The sequence below is a fragment of the Nannobrachium achirus genome, assembly GCF_963921795.1.
Source record: "Nannobrachium achirus genome assembly, chromosome: 7".
Lineage (NCBI taxonomy): Eukaryota > Metazoa > Chordata > Actinopteri > Myctophiformes > Myctophidae > Nannobrachium > Nannobrachium achirus.
In genome coordinates this window covers 47,279,912-47,294,300 of record NC_137816.1, presented here as the reverse complement: position 1 = coordinate 47,294,300, position 14,389 = coordinate 47,279,912, and the positions used below count along the sequence as shown (strand labels likewise).

The 14,389-nt window shown below is 42.4% G+C and overlaps 1 protein-coding gene across 1 annotated transcript in view; it reads right to left on the bottom strand.

Annotated features, from left to right (window-relative positions):
• Window positions 1-4,341: 4,341 nt before the first annotated feature.
• Window positions 4,342-14,389, bottom strand: part of LOC308288797 (low-density lipoprotein receptor-related protein 4-like) — a gene marked incomplete at its 5' end in the record, with an annotated part of 110,807 nt that continues 100,759 nt past the window's right edge. The window contains 10 exon segments of the mRNA XM_080730267.1: window positions 4,342-4,777; window positions 7,583-7,724; window positions 8,118-8,205; window positions 8,847-8,911; window positions 10,589-10,700; window positions 11,204-11,317; window positions 11,776-11,968; window positions 12,304-12,412; window positions 12,930-13,064; window positions 13,811-14,029. Coding sequence (XP_080586393.1) covers window positions 4,424-4,777; window positions 7,583-7,724; window positions 8,118-8,205; window positions 8,847-8,911; window positions 10,589-10,700; window positions 11,204-11,317; window positions 11,776-11,968; window positions 12,304-12,412; window positions 12,930-13,064; window positions 13,811-14,029 — 1,531 coding nt within the window. The 3' untranslated portion in view covers window positions 4,342-4,423.

Below are 14,389 nucleotides of genomic sequence, written 5' to 3'. Positions count from 1 at the left end.
GGGTTAAAAATGGCCCAAGAAAATGATGGTTTAGTGATGAAAAGTGATGAGTTGACAGAAAACGCCCAGGTTGTGGCGTTTTCTGGGGCCAATGAATGTTTTCTGTGCAAAACAAATGCTTGCAATGGATTCAGCATCATGACAAACCCCTAGTTAGACCCCTCACATCCTACTTAAAGCAGATTTATTTTCTGGGTATTTTCCTCCTGTAGGCCTATTTTAGAAAGTCGATGGGAGCCCAACTTGATTTGGTCACTGTGGGTATTTGCAGTGAGCAGATCATGGTAGATTTTTTATCCTGGCTAGTAGACCTAATTTCCTGTCAGAATCAGTTGAAAAACTAAATAATACAATTTTGTCCAACCTGAGTGTATTTTTTCCCTAGATTTACTAGACTAGTGTACAAATGTAACACTCTGTGTTACATACCTACTTATTATAACTCTATGGTTGCATACCTGTTATGGTCATTCAGGGCTATCTCTTTGTTGATGTGTTTCTGGTAATATAATATTGTCCTCTTAAAGACAATAATGTCCACAAACCAGCATGGCGATGATGACCCCTGCTGGAGAAACTACAGCATAGCATATGCTCTCTTATTTGTAAGCTATTCTGTGGACTATTTCATTGTCAAAAGAAATAGTAATATACCACCATTCAAGTTAGAACTTACAGTAACACTTTAAAAAAATAATCATGGTACAAAGTTGAATGAGCCACAAGATTCATTAAAATGCAAATGCAGTTTTATATTAAAAGATAGCAAAGGGATAAATTCACTATATCACAACACAGCTTGTTAGTACTGCAATGGAAATACATATACAGTCTTTTTCATATTTACACATTAAGTGACAACCAAACAGAAATCATAAATACCTCTTTTTTTTGTTAACTTTACAATAGTTATACGCGACCAAGATCTCATAACATAGAAGAACACTATTAAATAACTGCCGTCTTCCCTATCATTTACAGGACTCGGAAACACAGTGGTTAAAACCAACCAGCAAAAAAAAACAATTAAAAATAAAATAAAAAGTTCTTCTCCAGTGAGTAAAATTAATACAAGTCAAAACGGTCATGAAATCCCTTTGTACAAGAACTCTATACAACAAAACACAATATCTTCAACACAAACGCCTTGCTTTTTTACCTGCACGGTAAAAGAAATCTGTACACTTTTAGTGAGTTTCTGGAGCAGAATGGGAGGGATTGTACGTTGGGATGATTGGGTCGCTCTGACGTTGCTGCAACAGACTATCAACCAATGATCAGAGACTAAGTTTACCTGTAGCTGCCAAGGCCCTCGTTCATTAGCCTCAGTGCTTCGTCTAGCAGCATGTCAGCAAGTTGCTGACCTCACACAAGATACTTCAAAGTACATGGTTCTGAAAAGTTTGAACTGATACGCCAATATATAGTTATACATCTCCTTTGTACCATATGCTTGAAACAGACGACGGTACTCTTGTTAAAGCAATGCATCATATATTTACTTGTATTAAATTAAGGTTCCGTTAAGTTGTCAGTGATTATATTTCTAAACTCTAAAAGTCACTGTTTTTTTAGAGGGTTCCCAGATATACACAGTATTCTTAAGTGTCCCGTATAGCACGCTCCATATTGTCGTTGTCTGGTGAAAACCTTGTATGTCCAAAACCGTTCGTTTTGCATTAATCATTTTAAAAATGATTTAAACTAGTGAAAACAGCCGATCTATAAAGCACACAACGCCTCGCGGTGCGAGGCGTTGTGTGCTTGTAGATCTGCTGTTTTCACTACTTTTGTGCGACGGCCTTGTCTGATGAAGCAGGACTTTACTTGCCAAAAAAACATTTACATTTGAAACTTGGAGATACGAGGTTTCTGCCCGACAACGACGATATGTTACAGAGGGAAATAGCTGTTATATTGATCTAGAGTTGACTACTTTTAACTAGAGCGTCTCAAAGAATGCCATGTACACTTAACAACCATCGAGAAATATAAATAAAACCCAATAACATAAACAAAGAAATGTTTGGCACTTAGGCTATACTTCATCACAGCTTCCTCTGCCAATTCACCCCCCCCCCCCCCCCTCCCCTCCCCTTCCCCTCAAGGATCAGCAAAAAGTTCAAAATAAAAGTTATCCTGTCCTGTATGGACACTTGAGTGTTTATCAGCTAAGGGGACTCCATCTTTCCAAGGTGTTTTGCCCAGGTGGGCGTGGTTATAAGCAGTGGCGTAAAGTATGTACATTTACTTAAGTACAATTTTGAGATATTTGTACTTTACTGGAAAATGTCCAATTTCCAATACTTTTACGTCTTGTACACTGTTTTATGTCTTGTATCCTGTTTTATGGACTTGAGTCCGCTAATAAAGATTGATTGATTGATTGATACTCCACCACATCTTGGATCCAAATATTGTACTTTTACTCCACTACATTTACTTGAAAACTTTACTTACTAGTTACTTTGTAGGTTTAGATTATTATTACAAAACATACATTAACAGCCATTTGAAAATAGCCAATATACTGTACAAGCTCACAATGTGTCGTGACTCGCGATGCAACGAATTGTGAGATTGTAGATCGGCCATTTTCCAAAGATTTGTATAAAATTTTAAAACTTGAAATGGTCCATTCTGCATAATGAATACTTTTACTTTTGATACTTTAAGTAGGCTACATTTTATACCATACCTTTGTACTTTTACTAAAGTATTTTTTTTTCATTCTGGACTTTTACTTGTAACAGAGTATTTCTACATTGCAGCATTGTTACTTTTACTCAAGTAAAACATGTGAGTACTTTTCCCACCACAGGTTACATGCCTAAACCTAACCTTAACCCTAACCTCACAGAAATTATGCCTAAACCTAAACTCTAAACCAGTGATTCTCAAAGTGGATTCCAGGGACTACAGGGTCTAAATTGACCCTTACAAGCCCGTAACTTTGACAGCGTACAAATGGATCCAAATGAACCCCAACGGGTCCATTAGGTTCCATTTGTACACTGTCAAAGTTAAGGGGAGACCTTTCACATTTCAACATTTGAGAACCACTGCTCTAAACCACGCGCACCTGGGCGAAACACCTGGGAAAGAGGGCATCTCGTCAGCTTAGCCCTGGCTGACACGGGTCAGATCAAGGGAGTTTTCCCAGACGATGGAGTGAGCTTTCAGTCAGTCTATCTGCCGTACCGCAGAGACAAAGGAAACAAAGTGTGAAGATTTCTGTGAAGCCCCGCCCCTTTGGCACTGTCATAAATATAACTTTTGCATCGCATACTGCAGAAAAGAAGAAGAAGAAAAAAGTGTTTTCCTTTAAAATCTCATCATGTATGTCGCAAAATGTATAAAATGTTTGGCCAAAGAATGTACTTGAAAAATATATTTCAGACTCTTGGAAATACATATTCACGAATATATTTTGGTCACTCCATATATTTTTGTGGCCAAAATATGTCTATTGTTAGTATATTTTTGAAACATATGAAATATTTATATTCCTTGCTATGAGAAAATCGGGCACTGCTGTACATAGTTCTACACATGTTCACCATTCTCTAAAAATAATCAGCAAAACCACTCCAGAGTACAAAAAGTTCATAAATAGAGTTCATAATGATATGGCAAATCATGAGTGGCATTGAAAGAGCGAGCATTTTTGTTATATAGTCCGAGAGTATATTGTTTTAGCTTTGTCAACACAAAAAAAAATCCACAAAAAGGTTTACGTACAAAGATGTGTCCCTTGCCGGGGGAGTTTGCGTCCTTTCAAAAAGGCTCCAGACACGCCCACATCTCTCTCTCTCTCTCTCTCTCTCGTGCGCATGCTTTTTAATTTATTTCTAAAGTCTTTCGCTTCCTTATTACAGCATGCTCATCAAATCGTCTTAACGTTTTGCCTACAAGCGAAACTTGCGCAGAGAGTGTTCCGTTATGTGTGCAAGTAGGACGGTGGGCAAGGAGTCCCATGATTGGAGGAGAAAAATGAGGTTTGGAGTACGAGTGAGTGTTTTCTTTCGTGTGTACAGTATGATGAGGTCCATATGCACTTCTTCTTCTGATGAACTGTGTACTGGCATGTCTGTGTAACTCTACATATTAACATGAAATGCAAAAAAATGTCAACGTGTGCAGGTTCCGAGTTTGTACCGTTTATAAATACACATGTATATAGTCTGTTATGTCAGTGCTTCTCAAAGTCGACTCCAGGGACTCTGTGGGTTACTTTAGGGGGGTCTAAATTGACCCATGCAAGCCTGTAACTCTGACAGTGTACAAATGGACATTTGGTTCCATTTGTACACTGTCAGAGTTAAGCAGAGACCTTGAAATTTGAAGGTTTGAGAAACACTGTGTTTATGTAAATGCGGGGCTGTGAGAGCGCATGGCGAGGGGTGGTGTGTGGGGGGTCCTTTCACACTTGGCTCTCGGTGGAGGGCTTGCGTATGGAGGAGGAGGGCCAGCCGGTGTCGGGCAGGCTGTGCTGGGCGTGGTGGCGCTGCGGGGTGACGGTGCTGGAGGGAGTCAGGGTGCTGATGGAGGAGCACTCGGACGCCTCCTCCTGCAGGAGCTGCTCCGTCTCGCCGTCGTCCAGCGAGGCGCTGCTGGCCTGCAGGGACACGGTGTCCGTGCGCATGCAGGTGTGCAGGCCGCCCCGGGACGGCTTGATCTGCTTCAGGTCGTCCCAGTATAACTCGTCGCTCGACAGTAGACACACGCCCTCCACGATGCGGATCTTCTCCTTGGTGTAGCCTCCGTCCACTCCTCCCTGTGAGGGAGGCAAGCAAGCACACACACACACACACACACACACACACACACACACACACAGGGAAAGTTAAGAGCTGGCCCCCATGTCAGGTGCGTGACCTGGCGTTTGCAGAATAGATATTCCTAGACCCAAATTTAGAATAGAGTGAACAATTTTAACTCAAATCTTTGCTTCTGGGTGTCCCTGGAACAAAATGTTTTGAGATGGGGGTCTGCAGCCAAATGCATATCATTTTGGGGGTCCTTGACATACCAAAGTTTGAGAAACACTGATATAGCAACATAAGTTATTTTTCAGAAAAATGTTAGAGTTTAGAAAACATATTTGTAGAATCGGCCTATATTAGTGGTTCTCAAACTTTGCCATGTCAAGGACCCCCAAAATGATATTTGGCCGTGGACCCCAATCTCAAAATATTTTGTTCCAGGGACCCCCAGAAGCAAAGATTTTAGTTTGGGTCTTAGAATAGAATATCTATTCTGCATCTAGTTTAGGGCCTCAGACCTGTGTGTTAGCATACGGCAACGCCAGGTCGCATCAGGCGTAGCTCTGGTCATGTGTTAATTAATCACAACCCAACAGCAAAAAAAAAAACATTCCAGAATAAGTTCTCCAACTGCAGCCCAGTGTACTGTACAGCACGCAGCTGGGTCCATTTAGTGATGCTGTGCTGGGGTTAAGACCAACTCTATGGTTAAGACACACACAAGTTTTCATGTGTTACACAAGTGTGACAAACACCACACCACAACACCCGGTGAGTAGCGTGGCAACTGACGTGTCATGCCAGCAGTCAGAGTGCTCTGAACAATGTATTCCAAAGCCAAGGAACCTGATTTGTGTCACATGCACTGATAGGACCGAACAGTTAAGGGTATGATTGAACACACAAAGGAGCCTTAAAGTTAACGGACAACCTTTTTTTTCTCTCCCCACAACAAGGGTTCATATTTTAGATTGTAATTAAAGAAAAGAAAAATGTTTTCATTTAATGCTTTCTATAGTTTTAGCGATTTTAATGATTTTGATTTCAGTGGGTGGGGGCATGCGTAAATATGTATTTTTAGACACAATAAGCCCATTCCCAAGATGCACCGCAATCTTTCCAGGGGAGATGTGACTAGAGTGTGAAATCGCTGGCTTGACCCCGCCGGCATGACCCCACCCACTGAAATCAAAATGGCTAAAACGATAGAAAGGAGTAAATGAAAACATTTTAACACTCATCTTTTCTTTTCTCTAATTACGAGAAATTGTCCTTTGAGGATATGAATGAATAAACAGAGTGAGCCTAAAGTTAAGAAGAGAAGGAGATAAACCAGAGAGCATTGGCATTGACTGCTACATGCAGTGTAGCTACCTCTCTCTCTGCAGGGCAAGTGGGTCAAAAGATATAGGGAGAGAGGGTGTTGTAAGGATGAGAGCGCTGCAGTGAGACACAGGGAGGAGGAGAAGAAAGGAATACATCCATAAGTGCCAGTCGGTCGCTGACTGTTAAAGTGCCACACAGTGGAACGACCGCGAAACCAGTGTCAAACAACCGCTTCCTGTAGTCTGTTCTCACAATTAGCCTTATTCACGGCCCGCCCACCTACTTCCGTTTCTCAGTTTTCCCCGGGTGCTGACTTCAATTTAGAAGGGGAAACTATACTGGACTTAAAGCCAACAAATCATTATTTCTAACAGTAAAGTAAATTATAGTGCTTTGTGCCGTTTAGTATCTTGTGTTCTTGATCATGCTAGCCGTATTTTATACTTTACTATTCGGAAATTGCATTAAATTTGCGATTTCTGTGCTAACTCCATAGGCTATGGTAGGATTTACCCCTTCAAAATGTGACTTCAGCACCCGTGGGATGCTTAGTGGGCGGGCCGTGAATTAGGCTAATAGGCCAATTTCAGGTCCTCTCAGACTTGGAAAAATTGAAAAAAACAGCTTCATGGGTCTCTGCCCTATGCCAGTCATCGTCAATGGCAATGTGCAATTTCAGATGACAAGTGAAAAACACCTCCATCTTTTCTGGACAGAGCCTGCACAATCCGTCTTTATCTGCCAAGTGACGCATACAGACGGTCGTGGCCGGCGGGAAAACTACAGTTTAATTTTGTATTGAATGTTTCTCACAAACTGCTGAACTCCCGATGACTCAGTTATCAGTGTTGTACACAGTGATGATGTGTTGCTTCAATGGACTAATGATTAAAAATCTACAAAAAGTATTAAAAGGTATTTCAGAAACAATCTAAAGCAGGGGTCTTCAACAAGGGGTCCGGGACCCCTAGGGGGTCCTCAGAGTTACTACAGGGGGTCCTCCAAATCTTTGTGTGAAAGAAATTAGTTTTTTCCCTTTTTTATATTAACCACTTGAACCCTAGCGTCCATATTATTCGGAGAACTTTGGCCAAAAATAGCAGATCTACAAGCTCACAACGCCTCGCGCTTTGAGGCGTTGTGAGCTTGTAGATCGTCTATTTTCGGCAAAGAGCTTTGGAGGGGAAAAGAGCAGACTAAGTACAGTGAAAGGTCAAGTTTATTAAGTATTGACGATTCAAGTGGTTAAATATCTGAAAACCCACATTAACATGAATCCAAAATGCACTGATGATTGTGCTGTCAAACGATGAAAATGGAAACTATGGACAGGTTGTGGGGGTCCCTGCTTCATCTCTCTCTCAGCTAAGGGGTCCTTGGCCTGAAAAGGTTGAAGACCCCTGATCTAAGCCCTGGTGAGACAAACTATGGATCAGACTATGGATTAAAATAAAAGTCTCTAAGGTGTTGACTGGAAGGAGAGCACTCACCTCTTTCTTATATCGAAGCTGGTTATAGATTGGAGGCTTTTGTGACGCCTCAATCTTCACTTCCTGTGTGGACGTCCTGTACGAGGGGTTGCTGTAGGTCAGGTTGCTCACCCCCGGATCTGCAAACTTAGACTTTTTATGCCTGTTGATGACAGAAGAGAGATGTAGACATTTGATTCTCTGTGACTTCCTCCATTAAGTCCCTTGGATTCTATTGTGTATGGTACACTTCAGCAAATATTTAGCATTTTCATTTTCACACATCTTATTGCTGTGCTGTCTTTCCAAATGTGTTGACCAAGTACAGTACTACTTTACGCAACTGCCCTATATGAAAAGTCTGAGATTTTGCTTAATCAAATGTTAACATGCACGTTCTGTTGTACAGTACAAGTGTAATGTGACATTTTCTACATTATGATAATTTAGGTTTAAACACATTAGGGCTACTAATTGTAAAAATATATATATACTATATAAATACATTTTAAAAAAGAGATAGAGAGAGAAAACAAGAAAAGAAGCAGATGGTTACCTGTAAATAATGAAGGCAGCGATAAGAATAAGAATAGCTAGGATGGTCAGAATTCCACCAATCACGTAGCTGATGTGAAGTCCTTCCCCTGGGAGAGATGAAGAGAGGTGTCAGAAAACCTTACAGTAGGCAGTGGTGGGAAAGTACTCACATCTCTTACTTAAATAAAAGTATCAATGCTGCAATGTAGAAATACTCTGTTACAAGTAAAAGTCTGGAATTAAAAATGTACTATAAGTTATTTTTGGGGGTCCCCAGATGATTAACTTAATGTGCAACATTGCTTTCTCACTCAACAGTAAACAAACCAACATAAAGTTAAAGTGTATAGAGGGTATAAATGATGCCAAATTGTCAAATATTAGAGGCAGAAATTGTGAAAAGGGGGGGTGCCTGTGGGGGGGGGGGAGGGAGGGGTGCCTGTGTGTGGGGGGGGGGGGGGTGTGGGGGGGTGTGGGGGTGCCTGTGGGGGGGGGGGGGGGTGCCTGTGTGTGTGGGGTGGGGGTGTGTGTGTGTGTGTGTGTGTGTATTGCAGTTGATGCTCAGGGCAGGCTAGACTCAACAGCACCTCTCTGGTCACCCAGGGTACTCAGGCTACACCAGAGGCTACATACAGACAGACAGACACACACACACACACACACACACACACACACACACAGACACACACGGCCACGCTATGGAGACGGTGTGACCACCGCTCAAAAACAGCAGATATCTAGTACTGACCATGGGGAGCAGTCACCACGTTGCTCTGCAAGCAGCCCTCCATGTTCAGGTTCTTGTCAGTGCAACTGAAAACACAACAGCATTAGGGAGATTAAAACAGTTGGAACAGAATGACATTTCCTGCAGGTTTTCTGTGGGAGTCATAAAGGGACTCTAACGCACTGTATTATCTGTGCATTTCAGATCATTGCTGACAGTTATCATAGTCACACTTCTGTTTCAGCCATGCATCAACCTGATTCATATTTTCTGAAGATTTAATCCCTTTTCCGTAAAACACAGCAAACAAAGACAATGTTGCAGTGACTGAAAGTAGTGGCTAAAAACAGGAAATCTGAGTTATAGTCGACATATTCACAGATTGTACCCAAGTGACATCAGTAGTTGATTACTTTTAACTTTTAAGCACAGCTTTGGAGCCTTTTCAGACACATACACACGGAAGAATGCTCAGTTCAACAAATACTATATAGCAAGGGTCTTCAACAGCGGGTCCGGGACCCCTAGGGGGAACTCAGAGTTACTACAGGGGTTCCTCCAAATCTTTGTGTGATAGAAACTTTAACTTTTTTTCTCCTTTTTTATATGAACCACTTGAACCCTAGTGTCCATATTTAAAGAACTTTAGACAAAAATAGCAGATCTACAAGCTCACAACGCCTCGTGCTGCGAGGCGTTGTGAGCTTGCAGATCAGTTATTTTAGGCAAAGAGGTTTGGTGTAGAGGGGAAAAAGAGCAGACTAAGTACAGAGTGAAAGGTCAAGTTTATTAACACATTGACCGCCATTTTAACATACCTCCGTACTCCCACCTGCCATTCGTCTCCATAGACTTCCATGTAATTGGGTGTGCACGGATCATGCACACCCATGCCTAGATAATGCACCACGTGTGTCCACATTGCTCACAGCTTTCAAACAAAAAAATCCGAATGGAAATCCGTTCAGGCATTCATGAGATAACAGCCACTATGTTTAACAAAGATGGCTGCCAAAATGGCTGCCATGCTTGAAAGATGGGGTTGCTATGGGGGTTAAACATGCAATTTCGCGATTGCTATCATGCCTACTCCATTTTTGGGGGTCAAAAAAAATGTTTTTGATTTTTTTTTTTTTTTTTTTTTTTAATTCTCGGGACTATCGGGCCTGGCGGGGAAAGACATTGGAATAATCTCTGGACTATCGGGCCTGGCAGGGAATGAGTTAAAGGGCCACTTCACCTCTGGTACAACCAGATCTTATTTTATTGTTGTTTGCCATGTTTGGGACACAGTATTTCAGCTGTGCTAGTGATGCATTTTGCATCATATGATGCATTTTGCATCATCATGCTGCATCATATGATGCAAAACGTATCAATAGCACAGCTGAAATACTAAAATATCTCAAAACACAGATTGAATACAAAAAATAACTCAGGATTGTGTTGATTGTGTCCCAAACAACAATAAAATAAGATCTAGTTGTCCCAGAGGTGAAGTGGCCCTTTAAGTATTGACGGTTCACATGGTTAAATATCTGAAAACACAAATTGTCATGAATCCAAAATACATTGATGATTGTGCTGTCAAACAATGAAACTATATGGAATCAATGAAAAGGTTGTGGGGGTCCCTGCTTCATCTCTCGCTCAACTAAGGGGTCCTTGGCCTGAAAACGTCCTGCTATATAGGATAATGTTAAAAATCGTCCTGTTAAAGGTTTCTATACAAAAATCTATTACAACTGGGAGCATAAACATACTTGACGAGTGAGGGTCCCTGGCGTGGTGCGTCAGTGGGGATCTTGGGGATCTTTTTGGGCACTGGTGTGCTGGTGACCCTCCTGTCAGGCACGGTAGGGACAAAACCTGAAACTGAACATAGCCGTGTTGATTAGCACCGTGGCTTCAAAAGGCAATCCCTGCAGACAATTATCATACTCAAGACAACATTAGCACTGGGAACGGGACCTGGTTAAAATTTTTCAAGACATTCTTGAGTTAACGGTTCCTAGACTTTTCACCACTGTTTAGTCTGTGTCTGTGACTGAAATTCTTAAAGGATTTTTTGTTTTCCAAATGTGTAATGCCGTTATTGTTTGTTTGATTTCAATATCTATATGTCTCTTTACACAGATTTACATAAATATTAAAAATATATATATATATATATATATATATATATATATTAAAAAATACAACAAAAAGTTTGACCGATATTGATAAATCAGTAATCATTTATCGATATTGACTGAATTTCAACCAATTTTCTTTCTCTTTTTTTGGGCTATTAAAAAATTGCAGATATACAAGCTCATTTTCAGATGGGGGTCTGCAAGCAAATGAAGGTTTGAGAACGGCTGCAACAGTCCACTCACTTGTGGAGCAGGGTCTGCTGTCAGGCTCGTCGGGGCAGGCGCACACAAAGCTGTTGGTCTTGGCGAAACAAAGATGTGTACAGCCTCCGTTGTTCACGCCACAGAGGTTGGTACCTGGAAGGGAGGAGAGAGAGACGTTCCTTCACTGCATCAACACAAGACTACCATGTGTCGGGGCCGCCCGCTGGCCTAGCCATACCACGTTTCATTTGATTTGGATCTCTTTTGGCCATCGGCTAATCTTTCAAGAGTCCAGTCCACATAGAAACATAACATTACAGCATACAATAATGATAAAAACAACAACCAAGTATTACAGCATAGACGTCAAAATACAACTCTACTCACACAAACACACACACACACACACACACACACCACGTGTCTGCCCATACCAATCTACATGGCTGGTATGTATGTTTTACCAACATCCTACAGCCCACTGACAGTACTACAGAGGGATGGTCTTCCTGCTAGGAGCCATGGGTTCAAAGCCTGCTCTCGACCAGGGTCATCTGTCCAGTCTTCTCCGCCACCCTGTTCCAGAATTCAAAACGTACAAGCCCACTCACCGGTCTGTCGGTTCGGAGACACCACTATGATGTCCATGAGGCCCTCCACATTGGGCAGCACGGTCTCCTTGCTGCGGCCCGTGTGCTTGTCCACCCGCTGGATGGACTTGGTCTGCCAGTCCGTCCAATAGATCCAACGGTCTTGCTGCGAGAGGCGGGAGAAAGGGGTTAGAGAGGACGACATCGGCTTCAACTGGAGGAAAAGGAAGGGAGACAAAGAGAGAGAGAGGGAGGGAAAACACAGACAAGGAGGAGAGGGGGAAGGAGGGATAAAAAAGGGGGGAGGGAAGGAGGAAAAGGAAGGGACAAAAATGAGGTTCAGAGATGAAGGAAGTAGAAGGAATGGTTAAAGTTTCAATGGGTTCAGTTGTGAGCGGAAGGGAGGAGGAAAACGAGTGAGTCACACGGCGAAGGTGTAGGAGCGAGAGAACAGGGTGAGTGGAGGAGGAGGAGGTGAAGGACCCACGAGGGAGGAGTCAGTTCGGCGCTTGAACACTTTGGGGTAGTGGGGGGGTGGGGGTGGTGTACCTGCGTCAGGGCAAAGGGGTGAGACACAGGGCTGACCAAGATCTGACGTAGCTTCCCGTTCAGGTCAGAGCTCTCAATGCGGTCCAGGTGAGCATCCACCCAAAATATCCTGTGGGAAAATAATAAGAGGTTCACACAAACACATACACACATACAATGGTGACTTTTCATAGGCGTGTAACAATTAATTGCATTATATGACATAATCGCAATTATTTTGTCTTAATCGTCATAATAGTTTCCATGTTGAAAAATGTTCATATACAAGTATACAGTAGGCCCATTTTCAAACATTTTTCAAAAATAGTGGAAATAGCTGATCTACAAGCTCACAACGCATCGCGGTACGACACGTTGTGAGCTTGTAGATCTGCTATTTCCACTATCAATGTTCTTTTTTTAAGTATTACGTTGTCAAATATGTCACTCATATCTTTGGGAATTTAGGTTACGTGTACGTCATATCTGCCATGTGCAACTTCAAAGCCTATGCAAGCTAAACAGTAATGTGATTGTCAGCGACAAAAACACAATTAAATCATTAAACACAATTATTTGATGTCATGTAAAATGTCATTTTGGGGGTCCTCCAGATCCGTTGGCAAAGGAAAGGTGGCCTCTCTAACCTGCGTGTGTCATAGTCCAGAGTGAGTCCGTTGGGCCAGCCCAGGTCGGTGTTGATCAGGACCTTACGGTCCGAGCCGTCCAGGTGGGACCGCTCGATCTTGGCAATGTGACCCCAGTCTGTCCAGAACAGGTACCTGGAGAGACCAAACACAGCCGCTCCCTCATATGAACACCCAAACAACAAGTTATGACTGCTACTTGTCCTCGTTGTCGGGTGGAAACCTCCCATCTCCCAAGTTTCAAATGTGTTCGTTCTTTCGCAATGTAAAGCCCTGCTTCATCGTACAAGGCCGTCGCCCAAAAGTAGTGAAAACAGCAGATCTACAAGCACACAACGCCTCGCACCGCGAGGCGTTGTGTGCTTGTAGATCTGCTGTTTTCACTGGTTTAAATCATTTTTAAAAATGATAAATGCAAAACGAACGGTTTTGGACATACAAGGTTTTCACCCGACAACGACGTTATGTAGAAACAATTCATATATTGTCCAGGCCTGGGATGTAAGCCTCTCGCTAGTGTTGATTTTGTAGACTAAAACTATGACGAAAAACGTTCGTCAACTCCATTTTTTCACTGATGGTTTTACATTGTGAGCTTGGGTGTTGGGTGGTGCGCTCAGGTGTTGCGCTCTGAAAAAAGCAGATCTACAAGCTCACAACGCGTCGCTAGATCGGCTATTTTCAGCATGCAACCAAGTGTAAGATCAGGCATTATGACGCCATCAAGGCCTGCCAAAATACATTTTAGTTGACTAAAATTGTTTGATATTTAGTCAACTAAAACTAGACTAACACTAAAACATTTCAGATGACTAAAACTAAATGGAATTCCAATCAAAAGACTAGGACTAAAACTAAATCAAAGTGTCACTGCCTCTCACCCTTTGCTGGGGAACACAGCGATGGCCCGGGGTTCGTCCAGGCTGTTGTTGACCAGGACCTTGCGGCAGGTCCCGTCCAGCCGCGCCACCTCGATGGTGTTGCGTCCCGTGTCCGTCCAGTACATGTTCCTGGACACCCAGTCCACGGCCAGCCCGTCGGTGGTCTTCAGGCCCTGGCTTATGACCGTCTCCATGCCGCTGCCGTCCAGGTTGGCACGCCTGATCCACAAAGGAAGAAATCAATTATGTCTAATAGATGACATGACATGATACTGTACATGTTGCGACACCAACCTAACCCCAGATATAATTTCATGTACATACAGTTGTGGACAAAAGTATTGACACCCTTGCATTTGTTTAAAAAAACAAACAATTTCTTCCAGAAACTTGGCAAATGAAAACATATTTTGGCCAAATGCATCAAACAGGGGTTCGAATTAAAAGGGTTGAGAACCACTGGTTTGTAAAAAGTAAAAAGTGATGAAGTGGAAAAAGTAGGTATACTGTGAGTCCTAGGCCTGGTTCATGGGCTAAACATGGCAGACCATCGATATGCTCATTAAGTCGGGGATTTCC